This window comes from Argentina silus, assembly GCF_951799395.1.
Source record: "Argentina silus genome assembly, chromosome: 17".
In the NCBI taxonomy this organism is placed as follows: Eukaryota; Metazoa; Chordata; class Actinopteri; order Argentiniformes; family Argentinidae; genus Argentina; species Argentina silus.
Window position 1 is genome coordinate 10,393,453 of NC_139671.1, and position 21,193 is coordinate 10,414,645.

Below are 21,193 nucleotides of genomic sequence, written 5' to 3' on the forward strand. Positions count from 1 at the left end.
AATGATCATCTGATGAAAACAAATGGAGTATTGGAAAGTCAGAAATGTTTTTGCACATAGGTCGACTTGCCACTCCCTCCCTCTCCTGTTCATAGGGACTCAGGTGAAGTTGGTTAAGGATGAAAATGTGTCAAAGGTCATGGTTCATACATTCATGAGATGCTGACCTCTCAGGCCACCTGAGGATTTTATTCAAACATTCTGATCACCTTTTATCACTGCCACTGAGATGAATGATAACAGACAAGTTGCCTGAGGAGCTCAATTCATGACTGATGATACCTGTTCCCTGTTTCATCACATGTTAGATAATGCACTGAAACTCTTTATTGAATAACATTTCTACAAATAATTTAGATGATGAGTTTATTCATGAGTTGTGAATGAATGAATTGAAGAATGAATTGTGTTGGTTGTAAGCCTTTTGCTTTCCGAAGTTAATTGGCTTTACACTGTAGGACATAGAGGATTGAGTGCTCACACTTACCTAATCAAACTGACGACACTGTAGCTCCTCTCCCACTCGCAAGCTGAGGACTCATGTGTCTAGACTGTGTTGACTTGCACATTTTCAGCAGACATGTCTGGGAATGTGGCTAACTAACAGAGACTTGTACAGAAGCACTTGGAGTAAAGGACTATCCTCACATGTGCAAAGCACTGCTGTGGAAGTCTGATTCATGGCTTTGGTTGAACATGCTGTTCTGTGGAAGTCTGATTCATGGCTTTGGTTAAACAAAGCCAAATCTATGAATGAATGAAGAGTATGACTGTTAATTACTTACTGCAGTTTGTTTGTTACATCGCTCCATTGTTTTGAGTTCATTGTTTGCATGTCTCTCCTCCATTTGTTTGTGTGTGAGCACGGGTGAGTGAATATAGCTGCATCACTTTTTCCTGCCACCAACCCCCTAATCGGAGGACAACTTTATTGTACACAATCATTTGAGGACAGATTCAGTTGTATGAATATGTACAGTACTATTTACACTTGTTGCAAAATTCTCTCAACCAATGCCCTCCATTCACCAACCCCCTCTCTCAGAATTCTGTTCTCCCTTTCACAATCCATTACTGACAGAGTCACTGTTCTCTATTTCCCTCCCAACCATTTTATGTCCAAACATCCTAACTGACAAACAAAGCAATACAAAGGCCCTCCTCACATACCCAGTTTCAATATAGCCAAGCCAATTTAGTTGAATGCAATGGTATCAAGCTGCCGCTGTAGACACATAGAGGACCAATGTCTGAGGTAACATAGGTATCTCAGTTGCTTAATCCACACATTCACCAGACGAAAGCAAATACACACCCACAATAACATTGCACATGTATGGATATGTGTTCTTATTTAATTACAAAGAGTAGAAAATAATACCACAAAAATATATCTTGTTTGAACATATATACATTTTTCATATATTCTTTAAGACTAAGATAGCATGTCAAATTTCCTATACAGAGAGAGACATCTCTGCATTTTAGTGGCTAGCCGTGGAGATCTTATATGAGGCAGGAAGTCTACATACTGTACATGACAAGTTCACACAGACTCAATTCTATCGCTCCACAGAAGCTTATGATCTTAGAGGTGGTCTGGCTTAATCTTGGTAATCTATCAATTCCTATTTGGAATTAATTTTTCCTGGACACCCATTAGGTAGACTTGGCTCAGACTGAGGTGTATGGTGCATTTATCACTCATCATGAACTACAACAGTTCAGTAGGTCTGTGCAGTGACGATCCCTCGTCACACTTTGATGATGTCAACATTGCGAGTGAGAACAGGAGGAGTAAAGACAGAGTAAGATGAAACTGTCAATGAGGAGAATGCCATAGAAACACCTCTGGGTGTGCAGACTTCGACCTCTCTGGAAGCGTGTCAATAACACAGCCAACAGCAGGAAGAACGTGGCTATGTTTAGAATGAGGAATAGTCTTATGTAAGAGGCTGTGCTCATCATACTATCACTCCTTGCTGTGGCCACCAAGTGGATCTCCTTGTATTTCCGGCCCTTTACGAAGCCCCCCTTTCTGCCTTTGCGGTTGTCTCCATAATCCATAAAGGCCCGGGAGTCCCCATCTCCCTCTTCTGGGATCTCCTCAGATATACGCTTTGTGTGCTTCTGTCTCTCCTTCTTCTCGCTCACCTCAATCTGTGCAAAGATGTCTGGCAGGTTGTCAGACAGCTTGTCCACAAGGGTCAATTTCTTGGCCCCTTTGCCCTTGCCCTGTTTCTTTGTGAGAGCAAACATTTTCTCAATGGCCTCCTCTGTTTTCTTCTTATCAGAGAACTGAAGGAGGCGCTCTGCAGTCTTGCGGAAGCTAGCGGTGTTGAGCACCCGCCCCAGGATGTGTCTCTCCAGCTGCTGAAAGACAGGTTTGGCATGTTGGAGGTTGTCCTCCACTACATTGACATACTCCTCCACCTCCTCCGGTGAGCTGTCCTGCACACCTGCTGCCTTCTCAAACACTATCTTCCTTTGGTCCACCAGCACCATGGCAAACAGAGGCTTGCTGGTGACCTCTCCTGTAAGCAGGTAGATGGTGTAGGTGTGCTCGTTGGTGGCTAGGTAAATATCCACCCTCTGAGCATCGCCGCGCAGGCTAAAGCTCTGTACATCCACCCCAGGCCCAAAGAAGATGTAGGCCACCCTGGTGTGGGGATACCTGAGAGGCATTGTCACATTCACATAGTTAGAGCCATTATAAGGATATCCGCGGGGATAATTCCAGTACCCTAAAACCCCTTTTTCACTGAAGCCCGTGTCATCCATCCAGAACATTTTATAGGAGTCATCCCCGTGTTTGATAAAGGCTCCATGCACACCATCTATCTTTGCATTCTGAAAGGGCATGTCCGTGTTGTGAAAGAAGGCACTCATGACCCTGGTTGGGCTGTCCGTCTCCAGGTGGATATGATCCACCAGGACCAGCAGCTGGGGATGGAGCAGCAGGAGGTTCCTCTGGAAGCTTTTGATCTTCAGGTCGGGGTTGTAGGCCGACTGACCCTCCCCACGGATGAACACCATACCTTGCCTCTCCAGGGCTGCCTCCACCCTGCCCTGAGTATCAGCCGCCAGCCCTACCTTGTACTTCAGCCACTTAGAGTCACATGACTCAGTGACCTGACCGGCCCATGGCTTAAAACAGCTGTCTGAGGCAGCCGGTCCGAACATGACTGCATTGTTGAGGAAAGTGTATTTGGGCCCGTACAGTGCCTCAGTGATAAATGGCACACCATTGGGAGCAAAAGTGAAGGTGTTCTGATCAGGGTGCTCGTGTCCGGCATTAAAGTTCCGCCAGCCTTTGATCCAGTCTTTGTACTTGTTCCTGTGAACAATGTCAAATATGGCACGCCCTCCCAGCTTCCCCGACTTGAAGGAGAGAAATGAGCGGTTGATCTGAGCGGGTAAAGCACTTCCATACGTAACCACTCCCCAGTCCTCAAAGTAATGGAGTTGGGATGTACCGAAATCTGCAGGGGGCTTTGAGGTCAGGCTTGGGTCATACCTGGTGAATTGAAGAAGATAAAACACACAAAAAACATGTAATCAAGTTATAATTTCATTGTTCCCTTTATTCAGAAAGCATATTCCCTACAGTATGGCATCAAATTGGAATTTAAATACAATTGAACTATTGACTGCAAACATAAAATCTCATGAAGTTGATTTCTTAATTATTTCCCTTTAAAGGGGCAATCTGGGATTCAAACAATAACAAAGTGGTCTCCCCACCACGTTTTTGGGTAAACAGCTGAGAGATGGGGCTGTAGAAATGTAACCTCTCTTAAGTTCATAGACGGAGCTATAGATGCATGACTGACCATCTATGACATCAAATTGATAGTTGTAACCATGTTTTGAATCTATACAGGGTTTGTTTACAAGTACATTGTTTACAAACAATGGAATAAAACAAGCTTATATTTTGGGGTAAGAGGCATTTCTAAGTTAATGAGGCATCTATCAGTTATATTCTTCAGAAATCAATGGCTATGTATAATTAATTTAAAAGTAAAAACACAGAGGTACCAATCCCAGATTGCTCTTTGAACTACAAGGAGACTGCACACGTCATGCAGTATCAGACCGACAGAGAGTGACTCACCAGATAAACTCTGTGTGCAGTGTGCACCATCTCTGGCCCTTCCCCGCCTGCCCTGGCCCCTCCACCACCCGGTTCTGATGGATCAGTTCAGCCAGCCAGTTCCCACTGCCGTTGCGCATAACATATCGGTCCAGGAACACCAGCTGGCTCTCTGGCCCATAGAACCAGTTGTAGTTGGAATCTGCAATGGCTACAGTCCTCTGGAACCCTGGTGAGGAGCAGGCAAGCGTCAAAGATCTATGCAGATTATTTTACAGTTAACATATAGAGGCAATACAATTTCAACAGTGACCATTCATACTGGTTTGTCAGAGGAATATTGAATACTATTATCATCAATCTAAGACAAATGCTGTATGAAGTGACAGCTATACTGTACACTTACTAGTGAACAAGTCGGATTTTGAAATGTTAAGAACACAGTTTGGCGACAAAAACCTTTATACAGTGTGATAGAATCTTGATTAAATAACTTATGAAATACATCAGAATGTATAATTAATTTCCTTTACTGGAGAAAATAAGATGATCTAATCTAAACCATGTTCTAAGTTCATTGGCTTTGTGACTGAAACCTTTTTCAAACACACAATGTTTCCATTAATGTTGCTCACTCTGAGGATCTTTTGAAAACAATGGCAGTTTGGCGTGAAAAGTGATCCTAAAACCTAGTAAAAAGTAGTAAATTTTAATCGTAAAATAAACCACTTGTAAGCCAAAAACAGCAACTGCAATATACAATATTAGACGCTGCATAAATAGTGCCTGTTTATGACATTCCAGCCGTAATGCTAAGCTATACCTTGAACAAACAAATCCCCCATGTCAAATATCCTCCATGTCAAATACTGTGAGGTATGCGCAGGACACTGAGGTGATGATGCATTTAAAATGGAGCTAGTGTTTACAGTCTAAACTACACCATCAACCCCCCATCAACTGTACACATACAGACACATATAGGGGCCACGGGTGGAATCATCCAGGCAGCTCAGCAGATAAGCGATCCCTGACTGGCTGTCTGGGAGAGAAAGCTGGCATTGTGGGTGTGGGACTGGGGCTCTCCTGGCTGATGTAATTAGAGCTGCTCTCTGAATGCTGCAGTGCCGCCCAGTCATAATACCGAAACTGTTGGCAGGGGGCTGTGAAATGTCCAGGCCTGACCTGAGGCCCCCCTCCTCCACAGCTGACCTCCCCCTGACCTTCAGACCAAAGTCTCTCAGGGCAGTCAGGAGAGGAGATGGGCCAGCCTCAGCACAGCTTTGACAGGCATCCAGTAAGGTAATAACTGCACGCATGCATACCCCATATCAGGACAAAAGAGTAGTCACTACTCTCCAATGTGGGAGGGGTTTTTTCATGCCTAATCTACTTACATCATGGGCCACATTGCCAAGTAGGATGCTGGGTGCAGGGCAGGTGCCTCAAGGGGATAAACACTTATTCACAGATTGCTGACTCGCACTGAATAGCCAAACCAATCCAATCCAAGTTTTAATCTGTCACATTAAAGTGAACGCACACCTGGGGGGTAACAAAGCATAACACAAGAATATTGAGCTAACACAGCACATAACATGGGGCTTTACCTGGCAGGAGGGTCCTGTACAGGAAGGCAAAGTGTTTGTGTAGCCAGGGGTGGTCGAAGTGGCTAATGGAGAAGTGGCGCTGCACCAGAAACATGTACTGGAACAAAGAGCGGGTGGTGTAGGTCCCATAGGCCACCCCCTCGTAGAGCGAGCCGTCCGTCACATCTTGCAGAAGCACCATGGACTTCTCCATAATGTCCAGGACCTGTTTGGTCCACAGGTAGGCTTCCTGAAGATAACCTGGAACAAGGAGAGAAACCAGCATCAGTTAAAGGCCAGGCTTTTACCAGGAAGCATTGTCAGTCATGAGCATGCCTCTAGAGCAGTGGTTCCAAAACATTTGTTTGCTATGACCCGCCCAAGCTTTTGAACAGTTCACCACCAAGTAAACAAAACAAATATTAAGTACCCAGTATTACACCACGGCCTGCCAGTAGGTCCCAACTGAACATCTGAGAAACATTGCTCTAGAGGTCACAACGTAGCTACGAGTACCAGCAACGTGTGCTCGGAAGTGAGGTTAGTCGTAGTAAACCAAATACAGTTAAAGGTACTCAGTCACTCCACTCCCATTACACAACGTCTTACACACACAACACACTGTCAGTTCTGTAGTCACTTCATGGAAAGTATGATTCTACAGTACGCCAGGCTGATGTATAGCGTCTCTCTCTGGATCACACACATAGAGTTTACTATGAGAAGAAGTGACCACATAAACACTCCAGCCACAGTTCATTGAGGAATCCCAGTGGATCCATGGTGGTTGGCACCCACCCAGCGGACTGCTAGATTCACCCACCCAGCGGACTGCTAGATTCACCCACCCAGATGGAGCCGTCCTCCCCCCTGTTTGGTTTGGGCAGAGAGACCAGTGGCCTACACGGAGCAGGTATTTACCATCAAACAGGAACTCTTCCCATACAAAGACCACATTTACACAAACACCGTCTCACTATGCTCACGCTCACACTCCAGTTCCACACTTCAGGCTAGGCAGACTGTTTAGACTGTTCCTCAGTTTCCATTATTAGATAAGAAGGGCATATTGCATAAGTGTAAATAGGAATACATGAAAAATGTATTGAATAAACTAAATGGATTCGAAAAGATTAACATAAAAAAATAAATTAAAAAAAAGCATAACACAACTCAATGCAATTCAGCAGTAAGAAACAGACTAATCTGGTTAACACTATGACGGCAGTGCTCCAAGAATCTAAATGACCCATATGAGGTCAATCACACTACACACACACCGGCCATGGCTCCATCACAGTCAGACAGTAACTCTGTGCTCCAAAGCAATTTCCTTCAGCCCCCTGGGCTCTAATGATGTGCCTAGTTTACCTAATTGACTGGCCGAGGGGATAATGTTGCTGTCATGCTGAGGGCTTATCCATGCCTTCACCCATGCTGTTAGTGATGTTACTGGCTCTGCAGGTCTGAGGCTCCCATCACTACACATTAGTCTTCTGCACTTAGAGAGCTGCCTGGGAAAGGTGTTCAGTAAACCATTAGGCTGGAGTCAGAAGGAATGTGAGAGGTCAGTTCATTTACTATTTCTATGGTGCCGTTTGACATGCCGTTTTACTCTTTGAATTTGTTAACCCATTATACAGGCAGTCATCGAGAGGAATCTCTCTTCATTTCTAAGAACGGGTGACAAGAAGGTTTACTGGACAAAGCCAATGATCGGGGTGTGCCAAGAGTTCCACCTGCATTTAACAACCAAGAAGGCGTAGACCATACTAGATTCCATACTTATTCTGCTATTTACTCTAATGTTACTATTAATACATATATACTGCTTATACTGCATTGCCTATACAGCTCATATGCTGCTTACACTGTTCATACTGCATTCTATTTATTCTGCTTATAATGCTACTGCTCATTCATATACTGCTTACACTGCACTACTTATACTATACTGCACTACTATACTGCGCATATACTGCACTACCTGTATATACTGTTCACACTGCACTTTTCTGCTTTTTTGCACTTCTGGTTAGACGCTAACTGCATTTCGTTGTCTCTGTACTTGTACTCTGCACAATGACAATAAAGTTGAATCTAATCTAATCTAATCTAATCTAATGTGAGTAGACATCATTGCTTAATGTTATCTAGACATCATTGCTTAATGCAACCTAGACATCATGCAGCATCAACTAAGGAGGTAGAACAATAGGCCTACAGTATAATTCTTCACATTGAACATCGCTGACACTTGATTAACTTCTGGATAACAGAGTAGACCTATACTCTGTTTTTCAGAAGTTAATCAAGTGTCAACGATGAAAAAAATATTGTGTAATATGACAACATTATGTAGTCTGTGCTGGGGACTTGGTGCGTCTCAGAATTCTACAGTAGTTCATAAAACCTTTATAAAACAACTTTTGTAAAAACAGTTTGATGAGTATTGTGATTGGCCGAGAGGCGTTCGAAACCTTGATTTCAATAATGATAACGTTACGATTAAATCACCTGATATAATATTCATATGCAGCAGTAGATTTGTTTATCACATTCCCTTGTTCCCACATTCCCAAGTCTTTTTCGGTACTCGGCTACTCCCCGTACCTGACAATACTGTGATAAATCATGGCTTTGAGGGCATTATTGCTTAAATAACACCTAGGTGGTCGTTAGGCAGAGGTGACTCATTGGGTTAACCACTGATGAACACATGGTAAACTGCACACACTCTGCAGTCCAATTAAGAGCCCAGACGCCAAGCGGCAACATGCAGACACCTGCATCAGGAATGCACTTATCCCATAATCTGCAGTCCTGTGAACTAGTCATCTTATCCACATTCTCCCTGTGGCTCTCCCTTTGGACAGAGCTGATATAATATCACTTCTGCATCATCATAAAGACCTAAAACGATACAGAAAAAACATTTAACTTGCCCAAAAGATGACTTAAGTGGATTTATGCTTTTGAAAGATCCCTTCCTTTCTTTTCATTATATTGCGCATATCCCTCATTACAGTACTTCCAAGAATAAATGCTTCACTTGGGATCCCTGATTCCATGAAATACAATGGTTCTGAAAGAAAGAAATCTCACATGGAGCCAATGCAAGCTCTTCATTTCTGGCAGTACTTTAGATCTACTGGCAAAGTTCCATAAAGACACTGAGGTCCGGACAGAATAATATTTGCATGAAATGTCATACCATTGCACAGGATATGAATGATACTGTAAATCTATGACACAGGAATGCAGTAAGTTAATACGGTCATCTGCACACAGTAAAAGAGTTGAGTTAGGCCTATTAGCCGGTCCAAGAATGAGCAGCTCACAATATGCAACTTTTCTCAATCTGTCATACTCATGGCAAATTTAATGTTAGCTATCTTTAGAGTAACATTTCGTCACTTGTCCAAAACCAAGAAAACATCATCCCCGCTGAACGTCCTCATTGCACAACGTCAGCTCTATGTACATTTTGTCAGCTCAAAAACAACAAGCTGTGTCCAAAATGTTAATGAGTTTTTCCTCAGGTAACAGAGGAGTTAACAACCCTAGCTGGAGCAAACTGTGGCAGTTTTTCCTTGGCTCGAAACATACCAGCTGAAGCTAAACAAAGACAGGGTGCTATAATTCTCCTGAGTCTGCATGCCCCCTTCTCTTTGCCCCTCTTAGGGCGTCTCTATCATAAAACAGCCTCAAAGAAAACCACGGTGACCACACTGATCTCTATAAGCCTGCTGTCATCTATTTCACATCAACTCTCATTCTCCTACATCAGAGACAGTTTCTCGTAAACGAACCAAGCTGCAGTGTAGGATTGCTGGAAAAAACAACATAACTTCACCTTCATTTGGCCTTTCTGGATAAAACCGACAATAAAAAATACTCAGGAAATTGAAACAAAAACAATAGGAGGAACCACTTTAAATAAGCAGGAAGTAATGAGGCCTTTTTTTCAACGTTCCTTACACACTCCCCAAGAAGAATGTCATGGAATCGTGTGGAGAGTCTCTGGCTGGAGAAACAATTATGAGGGATTAGGCGAAGCTATGGAGGATAACCCCGGACTGACTGAACTGAAATTCCAGTCAAGAATGTTTCTCTCCTCAGGGAAAGGGGGCTGGCAAACCTCCCCTGAGGAACCAATCTCACTCATGTCATATGGAGCTGGAAAGCAACCACCCATTTAACATGTGAGTGATTTAAAGTAAAGGAGGAAGAATGTGACAGAGGAAAATCAAGTTGCCAGAGAGAGGAGACCACAATAATCCACAAAGGAACAAATAACTACCAATCTATCTATGGTCTAAAGCTGACAATGCAGTAATTACATTGTTTCTGTTACACATGATAACAGCACTCAATACTCACCCTGGGTCATGTACACCAGGCTGCCAGTGAGCAGGGCCACACAGTTGGTGGGCTGGTGGTTATGCAGGTACTGGAACCCCCAGCCGCGGACGTAGGACTTCTCGTACATGTAGCGTGTAGCGTTGCCGATCACCTGCAGGAAGTGCTCCTGCTGCACCTTGCTCAGGTACTCAAAGAGGAAGTCATAAGCTGTGGCGAACCCAACCAGGGAGTGGGCCAGAGGAACCTCGTCCCATGGTGCATCTTTTACCAACCTGCAACACAGATTGAGACAGACAGCTAATTAACTACACAAGAGTAATCTGTGATTTGTTTTGTGGGATGGAATACTGGTTATCATTGTGTAATTTCATAACTTTGTAAAGAGAATTTAATGTGTTTAATGTTAATGTGTTTAAGTACCACCCGTACACAGTAAGTAGTCTTGGATCAAGCAACACTGCATACTGAAAAGTACATCTTTTGAGTCTGGAAAGTTATCAATAGTGTAGACCTACAGTAATCTTTCTCCAGCCCTTTGGCAGAGCTTCTTATCATCACCGTTTTTTTTCACTTTGCAATGAAACACAAAACAACAAAACAGCATTTTGAACATGCTGTCAGTTCAACTACAACACATCCTGCAGCTTAAAGAGCTGTTTTTAAGTGCAATTTCTTAGCTTGCAACTAAAAATGCTGATTTACTTGTATTAGTAAAAGCTACTTATTGTTTAAGTGGCAAAATAGTCCTGACCATGCATTAATGCCATGTAACACCTGCAAAATAGCTCATTGTGTGTAATTATAGAATTACACTGAAAATACAGATGTGGCAATAAAATGAGAATCCAAAAACCCTGTTATTCGTGCAGTTGCTAAGATTTCACTCAGAATGTCCTTCAATACAAAATAAATAGGTTAAAGTCTATATTACACTCATGAGGTGGACCTATAAACGTAATTTTTTACCAGATATCAAAGCATCTGCTATCCATTAATCCATAATTCTTCTTTTTTGTTTCAACACATCAAATACATACTGCAGCTACCCTTTGGCAAATCTGTCAACGAGCTGCTGAAGTTCATTTGAAATTCGTTTGCCTTCTACAGTAACTGGGTCTAAATTAAATTAAATTAAAAGGACCTTTTCTTTTAAATGTATTCATCAAAAGGAGTTCTAATGTTTTTTGATGACAGGCTTTGGTTCACCAAACAAGTTTAATGTACTGTAAAAGGACTTGTAACGACTGAAGAGTAATTCTATGTCACAGCTGAACTGTATATTACATTAAGCCAAAGCATACAAAACGTCTCTGCTGTATGTTTACACACGGACTGCATGAAAATCAACCAGGGACCAGTATGCCACAAACTCGAGTTTCCCTGTTGGAATATGGTTCTCCTCTCACTCTCTACAAGTTGTTGGAGATGTAATTGAAGGTCATGTATACCACAGTTGACTGATTCCTGGAGCCACTTTTAAGGATCCCTGTGAGTTTCAGAGGCCATAATAAAAATGTGGGTGAAGAGAGAACTCACATTGTGTGTTGTTAAAATGTGCTTGGTGGGTTTTCATTTTTCAACTGTGGCACAGACATAAATATTGTAAGAAAGGTTTGCAATTTGTACTAATGCTAAACTGTGCATGTACTGTAACCCATAACACTTATCCTGAGAAAAATCTCCTTTCCCTCTTAAAGGGGTGGCTCGAACAAAGGACTGTAGCTGATGGCTAAGAAGAGGATAAAAAATCAGAAGCTGAGGTAATGCTCAGCATATATCTGAATATAACATAAAAAGGGAAGAACATCAGCTAAAAGCAGAGACAAGACACTCAGAGCACAGGCGCCATGACTAAATTGGCTAAGACATTGCAATGTTTTGCCTCTTGTGTCACCGACCCCTCCTTAACACTGAAATCCTTGTGACATACAGGCTTGTGACATACAGAGTGCTAACAGGAGCTTCTTATAATGCATTTCCAAACTTAAAGAGAAAGTCTGCTGAAGTTTTCCACGGTCTTGTTGTGTAGTTGAGTAAGCTCAAATTGAGTCACCTGAAGTAAAGCTTGAGTATCAAGGCAAATACAGAAACCAAACAATTATAATAAAGGCAGGAAAACTATGCAAATGTTGCTGTGCACAAATGTTGCTGTGCACAAATGTTGCGAACTCATGGTGGTGGGAGGAAGCACAAAGCCAAAGATGACCTTCCCTTATGTTGGGGGCAGAGCAACGTGGGATGCAGATGAAATTTCACATGCAACTCCTCTGGGACCCCGGGTGAAGTGAGTATCTGAGCCTCTCACCAGTCCTGAGCTACACCAGGCCATTCAGCTCACATCTGAACATTTCATTTCCTTTGAACGGGGCATGTTCAGCAATGAGTTCAAACAGCTGCTAAACATATTTCCTGGACCACAGGCCCATCGGACCACAATGTATCTCCCCCAGCTCTGGCAACAGAGGAAAATGAACACTGATACTCTGGAGGGACTGACTCAAACGTCCTCTGAGGGGGTTGAACTGGCATGTAACCCCAGTAGGCACATAGTGATGGGGAGGAGAAATACAGATATCAGACAGCATGTGTAAATTCCCCATATAGATCAGTATCATGCGTCAACAGATGACTCCCATTGAGAAATAGTTGGGTCATCATCATCAATCTGTAATGAATGGATAGCATAGCTTGGTGTGGCCGGGGCCTTAAGCTGAATGCTGAGAAGAGAGCATAAAACAACAGGGATCCCAAGAGGAGGGTGGCTCCATTTGCAAGAGAGGAAAGCAACATTCCCAAGCTTCCCAAGCTAACATTCTTATATTTCACACAAAGTTATTTTCTTTGGCCCTTCCTCTTGTACACTGGGGTAAAGACAAATTGGTCTCTTATCTCCTTAGGTTACGTTGTCTTGGTAAGATACACTGATGGAAAAGACAACTGCATTATAAATACTGTGTTGACAGTTAACAGAAAATAAACATGGCAACTTCAAGAATACCTATGACAAGCGCAAAAAATAATAAGAGAAACAAAGACAGAAAATATACCAACTAGGCTGAGCTGCCATCCTCTCCATGTAATCCCTGGCCATGTCCAGCGCTCCCGCCCTGTGTGGGTAGAGAAGGCAGAACATGGACAGCACTCCCAGGTTGTTTCCGTACACCTCATTCCAGCGGGCACTGAACTCGGCAGGGCTCCAGGGGGGCAGGTACTCATCAGGGCGCTCCAGCATGGCTTCCCCTGCCTCCCGTATCCGTCTGGCCATGTCCCGGTGAGTTCCAGCAGCCGAGGACTGCAGCTCCTCCACCTCCCCCTGACCGAAGTACAGCATGGGGTGGCCATCGTAGTTCCCTCCCATGAACGGGATCCCTCCGCTGGGGTCCACATCCTCCGCCACCACCACCAGGGCCACCAGGGGCCACAGTAGACTTATGAAGAACACTGTGGGGGCCCCACGGGTGTAGGTTCTCATCCTCACATCAGAGAGGGTGCCGTGGCATTTCCAGAGGAGCTCAGCTGAGAAGGAAAGGGGAGAAGAAAAGGCTTTGAGAAAGCCAGCCATATTCTCCCCAGCTTTTTCATACAAAGGCCCTGCATTCCTGGAATAATTGGATACAGCTGTATTCCTGATCATTCTGGCTTTCCCTACTGTTCTAAGAGGTTATAAAACTGTGCAGAACCGGAGCACTTGCTGTAGACATTTTGTGATTGTCGCTACTAAGTAAACCTTAGATCTCTGTTGAACAATCCTCACAAATAGACCCCCTAGGCCTCTTGTATCATGTATCATGAGAGGAGGTAACAGTGATTGAAAGTGTGCTACCACACCTCAGATATCTCACAGCTATCGTTGAGAGGTGTGTTCATCCCTATGAATATAGAGAGCTTATTTTTGCATTGGCAGTGTCTCAGGTGAGTCTTGCCATGTACACCCAGATAGCCAGACACGTTGTCCTCAGCACTCTGGAGGTCATAAAATGCCCTTTACCAAAATCAACATCATCATTTGTGCTAGAACCAATTGCTTAATTCAAATGCTACAGAAAGGCAGTGCTAGTCATCCCTTTTCACAACATGGAAGACGTATATTCCATGACCTTACTGGAGCTCCTGGCAATTGCCTAATGGAAAATCATTTGGTAGTGATTTCAAAGACGTCTAGACTTGTCCATTCTAATGTTGTAGCATGAGTTGTCCTTGGTTTGTTTTGCTACACAATTTACCACGGCATACTAGACCAAATGGAAAAAAGAAGACAAACTATAACATTCTCTAACAATGCTAGCTAGGTCTGTCACCTGACCCCATGAGCTGTCACATTCCAGCATGAGGGCTCACTTAATCAAATAACTCTTGTCATTAAGAACATTAAGCCTACATAAACCCTGGAGGGAGGAACCTATACCCCACATGTGTTTAAGGCGACGTGGAGCACTTATTCATTTAGGGGGCGTAAAGGAAACCAGATGATAGAGGACAGTTGTTCCTCTCTTGGGTTGGATTAACCTTTGACTGTTTTGACTGGCTTTTACTTTGACAAAAATGAGGGTAACCTATGGCAAAATACACAGAGAACAATGCCCCCCAAAAGCTGCACAAGGCTAGCTTGTGAAGACCTTTTAAACATATATTAGTAATTACAATTGGAATAGGCTATTCCTAAGCATACTGTTCTGTATCAAGCCTATTTTACACTGATCCCTAACTAACAGGTCATGCATTTGCTTTAGACTTGTACTACAAGCTTCTACAGGGTTACATTTACTGTGGCAACCACAAAAATGTGTTTATTGCAATCCCACAGTACTTCCACACCTAATTACCTGATGTGAATGGCTACACTATTGCCTAAGCCATCATTTCAGAGAGATCATCTCCTTACCTCAGATACCTTCAGGTATAGCCAGTGGCCTGACAAACTTATTACATATAAAAAGTCTCCAGACTCATTTGCCAAATTATCCAGGGTTTACCCTAATAGTTCTTTTTCTTGAGTTATGACTCATATTTCAAAACCTGAAGACATTTCTACATCTTATTTAATATTCAATTGGATCTGTTATAAGGGAAATAGTAAATAAATGTGTCACCTCAGTTTCCAGATATTATTCCTCAAAAACTAGCTATTTGGAGAAAATATATCACTCTACAAGTACCATATTCTGAAAATAATATACATGTTCTTGGATTTAACGTGCTAAAGATATATAGCCTAATGTTATAAAGATGTTTCCACATTATCATTATATTAATCAATGTACAGCATTAACCTCAAAATATTAATATGCGCAATAAATGGAAGTACTGTACTGTATTTTCCGACCCGGGAAAGGCTTGGACTAAAGAATGAAGAAATAAATGATTACCTGTCAAATCCAGTTGTCGTAAATGTGTAGTCCAGACTTGATACTCTCACAACAAGTCATTATTGCATATTATAAAAGTAATCCCTGCAACATTAATCGATACGTTGAAACTTTCTAGTGGCGAAACAAACTTACACTCAGCGCAAGCGAGAAACTACGGCTAAGAAGAGAACGTCATTCTGGCGCATGAGGAGGGGCAGTTGGGGGAAAGTGACTTAAAGGAGACCGAATAAAATGAGTAGTTGCACTCCCACCAGCCAGGTAGAGCATTATCAGGCAGCCAATCTATTTTGGAGCAATCAACATTTGAAACAGTCAGTCATCCACTTAACATTCGAATCAACGAGTTTTCATTCTAAGTTTAAGATAACACATAAAACACTAGAAAATGCCAAGTGTAACAAAATTGTATAACTTTTTTTATTTCATAGACCGTACATTGAACACTTTCCCTGCGTTTTCTAGAACACAAGACCACTAATGAATTCAACATAAGGCAAATGGGCATATAAAAGTTTCCAGAACAGATGAACAAAGTAAATGGAATACAATCACTAAAGCTGCATTGCATTAAACACCAACACATACTGTAGATACACCAGAAACAATAATTCACTTTGGCTGACTAAGGTCTCCTATTCCTCTTATCAGCTAATACAGTACTTTCTGTCAAAATACTTCTTACACACATATGAAAACATGGTCCTTGTGAATACCATAATACAACTAGATGCAAACCAACAAAAGTATAACCATTAAAAAGTCGGTTAAAGTATATCTCAAATTGGTACTGCATATGAAGCATAGGTATTCCACATTTTTACACAATCACTCCAAGAGCACTATATTTGACTGCTGCACCAAAATAATACACAGAAAATAATCTTAATCTTAACCATTCAGTATTACAGTTTTCATAAAGGGAGGCTGATCTTTGTTATTGTATTTTTTTCCATAGAGGTAAACTTAAGGACAAGATTGTGCCATTTCTTGTAAAACAATAACTTTATTAACACCTTCCACATAATCCTTACATGGGGAACATTTGGCCTTGAACGGTATAATAAGTTACTTTACTATAACGCATAAAGTGAAACAAAAACCCTGATAAGACATAATGACAGTGTTTACTGATGCAAATGAACACCCTAATACCATGGAGACTAGACATAATGAATTATTAGGGAACTTTTCTATGGAGACAATTAGACAAACACTTCTGTAACTATTTAAAGTTGCATCAGGTCAAGTTCATGAGGTAATCCATTTTCTAAGGAGATCCAAAGACAATAAAATGTGGAGCACTTCACAGGGCTTGAAAGGTTCTGTACTGTATCCTGAAATATTATTAACATTACATTTACACTGAGGGGGGGGGGAGTGTTTATGGGGGATTAAGTTGAACTGGAACATCAATTACCTATCTACATTACAAAATAGTGGTTTTCACATAAAACAATAAGAACACTATGCCTTAATCAGTACTGTGTGCTGCTGACACACACACGCACACACATACATTTGGCAAGTCACATTTCCACATGTACAATAATCCACATTACAACGTTCAAATGTAGCCGGATTACAGGGAGATACTGTGCTTTACATTCACATGGTTTCTATCAACGAGAGCATGATTCCTGTTCTCCAGGGGTGGGGTGATTCAGGTGAGGAACTACAGGCGAAATGGAGGCACATTCCTCTCTATAGGCGGAGGTTGAGGGAGGGACTCTTAAGACTGACTCTGGCACATCTTCAGCAGGGAATCTGGAGGTCTGGGGTAGTATCCAGTGGTGCAGGGTTTGTTTGGAGAAAATCTACAGAAATTGTAGTCCAGGGGAAGATCTTTGGAGGTGAGACAGAGACATATTAGTCACATTTAGTGAAACAGTACACATAGTACACTAAATTTAAACAAATTATGGACCACAGAGATTATTAACAATCACTTATCTAAATAACCCCATTCCAAACCCGAAAAGCTGGTTTAACATCTCCAATGGAGATTTATTGCTATTTACTAAAATCTTATTTAGTCCAGGACAAGGCTTAATCTGAGTCCGGGAAACCTCCTCCAAGTGTTAAATCATCAGGTTTTGAAAAGGTAGAAACAGCATATATTGTATTGTAGTAAGCCATGGCTGGGAGTGGTTCATGACTCAACTATCTCCTCTCTCACTTCTGGAAGTTGCACAATAGCTCTGCTAAACCAAACCTTCACAAGAAGGAACAGAACATACGTTTAAAAATGTCCTAATCATGAGCATCAGGTAAGGAGCATCAGGGGTCACATTCCTTGGAAGCACGCCTCTCAAGAGGTCGTTTAGCAGTGCCATTGCCCAACACACCCAGAGAGAGTGAATCCCTATAGCCCTCTGTCTCCTCCTGTATACTGTACCTGCGATGGCCTCTACGCTGGGGATGGCCATGGTGCTGTATTTGTGGATGCTTTGGCAGCACCAGGTGAGTTTCTGGCTCTCCTCATCCCCTCCACCACTTTTGTGGACGTCAACGAAGTAGGATCCCCACTGCTCAGAGGCAGCAGAGGGTGTCTTCATGCCCTGGTCCTGAAAGTAGACCATGTAGATTAGAAAGAGAGAGAGAGAGAGAGAAGGTGACCTGACAGAGAGAGGGGAATTGATTTGACCAATCCAGTCCTGTTAGATCAGCGATTATGTCATGGAAGGGAGGAAGTAATAATGCATTAAAGTATTCAAACAGGGCCCTACTCTGAGGAAAACCCATGAGCAATTAAAGGATCCCTTTTTTTTTTTTTTTTTATATGCTTTTAGGGCATTTCCGCTTTATTGGGATAGAGACAGTAGAGATTGACAGGAAGGATGGGAGAGAGAGGAGGGATGACATGCAAGACATGTTGAGGTTTGGAATCGAACCTGGAACCTTGCGATTATGTGGTATGCGCATAAGTGTGCTATGCCACTAAGTGCCCCAAAAGGATCCCTTTTTAACAGAAATGTATTTTTTTTTTTATTTCTGAGAAATCCCCCACCCGTTACTCATAGTTCTTGTGGCCACATATCGGATTGCAAAAATGCCAAAAGTGCTGAAATTATCTCTACAACAGGAAGTGGCTGTGGTGACACAGATTGCAAAAGTCTTGTACAAATCCGTCTTTGAAATGTGATCCAGTAATGATATCAAATGAGTCAAATGCTCTTTCATGTTAAAATACCAGGAAAAAAAGATGAGATCCACACTGTACCCCATGAAATTTCACATGACCGAACTAGGCTACATCTCTACAACGAGAATCATTCTTTCTTAGATCCCATTTCTTAGAACACAGAACCATCTAAACATATCATTAATAAACTGGTGCACAACATCATGTAGCCTATTCATGTGGAAATTTCCACAAAACATTGCAGGCCAAAATGTGACCAAAAGGAATCTGGGAAACTGATGAAAACCATGTTGTTCTCCATGTGTTACATACACTGTCTGCAGCAGAGGAAAAACTCTGACCTAATTAACAACAGTTGAGGGATCAAGCCTCTAGTAGTCAGGAGATAATGAATATCCATTAAACAAGGGAAGAGGACGTAGAGAAACCATATAACCCACTGCAGTTTGTCTCCCTAACTTCCTTCACTGCTTCTGAGTCAGACATAGTATAGTCATTAGTCATTAAAGGAAAGAGAGAGATAGTAAGAAAGGAAGAAACAGAGAACTGAAAAGAGAGAGAGAAAAGAGGACAAGGGTAAAGAGGGTAAGGAGTGACCATTTGTCCATCTACAAATGTAGTGATTCAGCCCCTCTCAGAAGGGGTCATCTCTCCTGGTGATGGTCCAGGAGTGTTCCTGCAACAGATATGCTGACACATCTCATTCTCTCTGTCTGGAACAAAACATCCTGCAGGCCGATAGCCTCCAAGGAAGTGACCCTGCGAAGACTCAGCCTTTCGACAGGCCAAGGCCTGGTCAGTGAAGGAGTGGGCAGAACTGGATGATATGACGTCCATTCTATAAGGATGTATTCATTGTTTCCTTCCTAGCAATGTGTCAGCTGCCCTAAAACTACTGTAAACTCTTCCTGGCAGAGTTGTCTTTGACAAATACAGTCTCACATTAACCTGTTTCAACATGTCTACTTTTACAGGTTTATTCATTAGAAGCAACACTGTAATGATATGAAACCACCGCACTTACGACACTGTAATTGCCAAAGCTCTTTCTAATGCTTGCTGAAAGAAGTGACACGCACACGCACGCACACACACACACACACACACACACACACAGTACAGAGGGTATATTGTGGCACTCAGCCAAGGACTGGGGGAGGGAGGTTCTTTCAGGCTGGGGGGAAGGTGGGAGAGTGTGTTAAGCGGAAACAGCTGCTCGTGTGAACTTACCTCAAACTTTCCCTTCTTCTCCAGAGGCTCCACTTGGGCCTCGTTGGACTTTGCTGCATTGCTCTTTGGGACACCCTCTCCCTCCATTTCCTCCACGATCATCACAGTCTCCCACTTCCCAAAGCTGCTCCCTGGGAACATGTCCGACCGCATGCTATCCCCAAAGTACACCACCTGTACCGGAGGACATAGAGATTGGAGCATTATCTGAACAGAATAATTAAAGTTTATCTTTAAGAATGACAATTTCTTTCTATCTGATTTTGTCCAGTGAAGCACAGTAATAAAATAGCAATTTGGCTGGATTCCTTCCTGGAGAGCACTCAGCAGTAGTCAAATTCAATAAACCTGACATGTGTCTTACGGCCCCCTGAGGGCAAACTAGACCAGACACAACGAGGCTGCAAAACTCATCACATCTTCTTTGACCATCACGTCTCTTTTGTACTCTACCACTGGAAAGAAAAACACAGGCTTAGTGGAACAGCATACCAAAACTGACTCGCACCCTGTTTCCAACTTCAAATTTCAACAAAAGTTTAAATAACTGTGTATGAAGTACCTAGATAAAGAATCAAGGCCAGGGTGCAGGCCACAACTCTCCTTTCGAGGAATCCAGGGTTTGTGTGTGTGAGCATTTGAGTATGTCTAGATGAGGCAGACACCCATAAAGGAGGTAAAGGGTGTGTGTGTGTGGGGGGGGGGTTTGTGGGTCACTCCGGAAACCCCCTCTTCTTCTCAGGCCCTCTGCTGTATCTATGACCAGGCCTTCTGCGCATAAACAAACAGGCCAAGCAGCCGGGGCTGTGAGGTGGGCCTGTGGAGTTCTGGGGCGGGCCTCAAGCGTTGGGCGTCAGGTTTCCACCAGGCTTTCCCAGAACTGGCCACGGCTCGGCTCCACCAGAGAGCAACGGCTGTGGACTGCACCGATCACTTTTCAGCTACACATTGCCAGCAGCATCGGAACAATATGATAAATATTTACGGCCAAGAATTCCAACACAGTGGCAAATTTACAGAGAGGCTTTCATGGGGCACAGTTTCATAAACTGGACTAAAACTAAGCGGACCCTTGTGCTTTTGAGACCCTTTCCCATACAGTCAATGTCTTCCTTCCCCCAGTCACTCTCTGGCTAGTTCTCCCAGACTCAGCGCCCCTCTCCCCAAGGTGGACCCCCCTGTTATCAAAGCATCACTCAGAGCAGTGATTAGAGTGAAAGCCACTCCTGGGTAAACAGATCTGGGGAGGCACACAGAGCAGCTTTAATTACTCCATTGTGCTCCACTGTGTGGGGCCTGAGGGAGAGGGAAAGGAGGGGATGGGGGGGGAATCACATTTCTGACATGAGAGGCCAAGGAGATAAGGATATAATCCCAGGTTACTTAGCCCTCAATCATGACA

General features: G+C 42.9%; 2 protein-coding genes across 2 annotated transcripts in view; both read right to left on the bottom strand.

Annotated features, from left to right (window-relative positions):
- Positions 1 to 902: 902 nt before the first annotated feature.
- On the bottom strand, positions 903 to 15,558 carry dse (dermatan sulfate epimerase). The gene is made up of 6 exons (XM_083688629.1): positions 15,417 to 15,558; positions 13,098 to 13,566; positions 10,069 to 10,322; positions 5,707 to 5,946; positions 4,118 to 4,325; positions 903 to 3,517 (listed from the first exon to the last, which is right to left on the bottom strand). Exons 2-6 carry the CDS (start codon positions 13,520 to 13,522, stop codon positions 1,771 to 1,773), a joined length of 2,874 nt encoding a protein of 957 aa, XP_083544755.1. The 5' UTR covers positions 13,523 to 13,566; positions 15,417 to 15,558; the 3' UTR covers positions 903 to 1,770.
- A 280-nt stretch (positions 15,559 to 15,838) lies between these two features.
- nt5dc1 (5'-nucleotidase domain containing 1) overlaps positions 15,839 to 21,193 on the bottom strand; it is a 35,990-nt gene continuing 30,635 nt past the window's right edge. Inside the window, exons 10-12 of the mRNA XM_083688638.1 lie at positions 19,792 to 19,965; positions 17,815 to 17,983; positions 15,839 to 17,261 (exon numbers count right to left, since the gene is read on the bottom strand). Of these exons, the coding sequence (XP_083544764.1) occupies positions 17,149 to 17,261; positions 17,815 to 17,983; positions 19,792 to 19,965 (456 nt within the window). The 3' untranslated portion in view covers positions 15,839 to 17,148. The remainder of the gene's footprint in view (positions 17,262 to 17,814; positions 17,984 to 19,791; positions 19,966 to 21,193) is intronic.

Coding starts and splice junctions, on each gene's coding strand:
- dse (XM_083688629.1), bottom strand. CDS start 13,522: ATGAGAACCTACACCCGTGGGGCCCCCACAGTGTTCTTCATAAGTCTA. Junction 4,326..5,706: donor GTACAGGACCCTCCTGCCAG/GTAAAGCCCCAT, acceptor GCTCCTCACCAG/GGTTCCAGAGGACTGTAGCC. Junction 3,518..4,117: donor CTGCACACAGAGTTTATCTG/GTGAGTCACTCT, acceptor TCAATTCACCAG/GTATGACCCAAGCCTGACCT.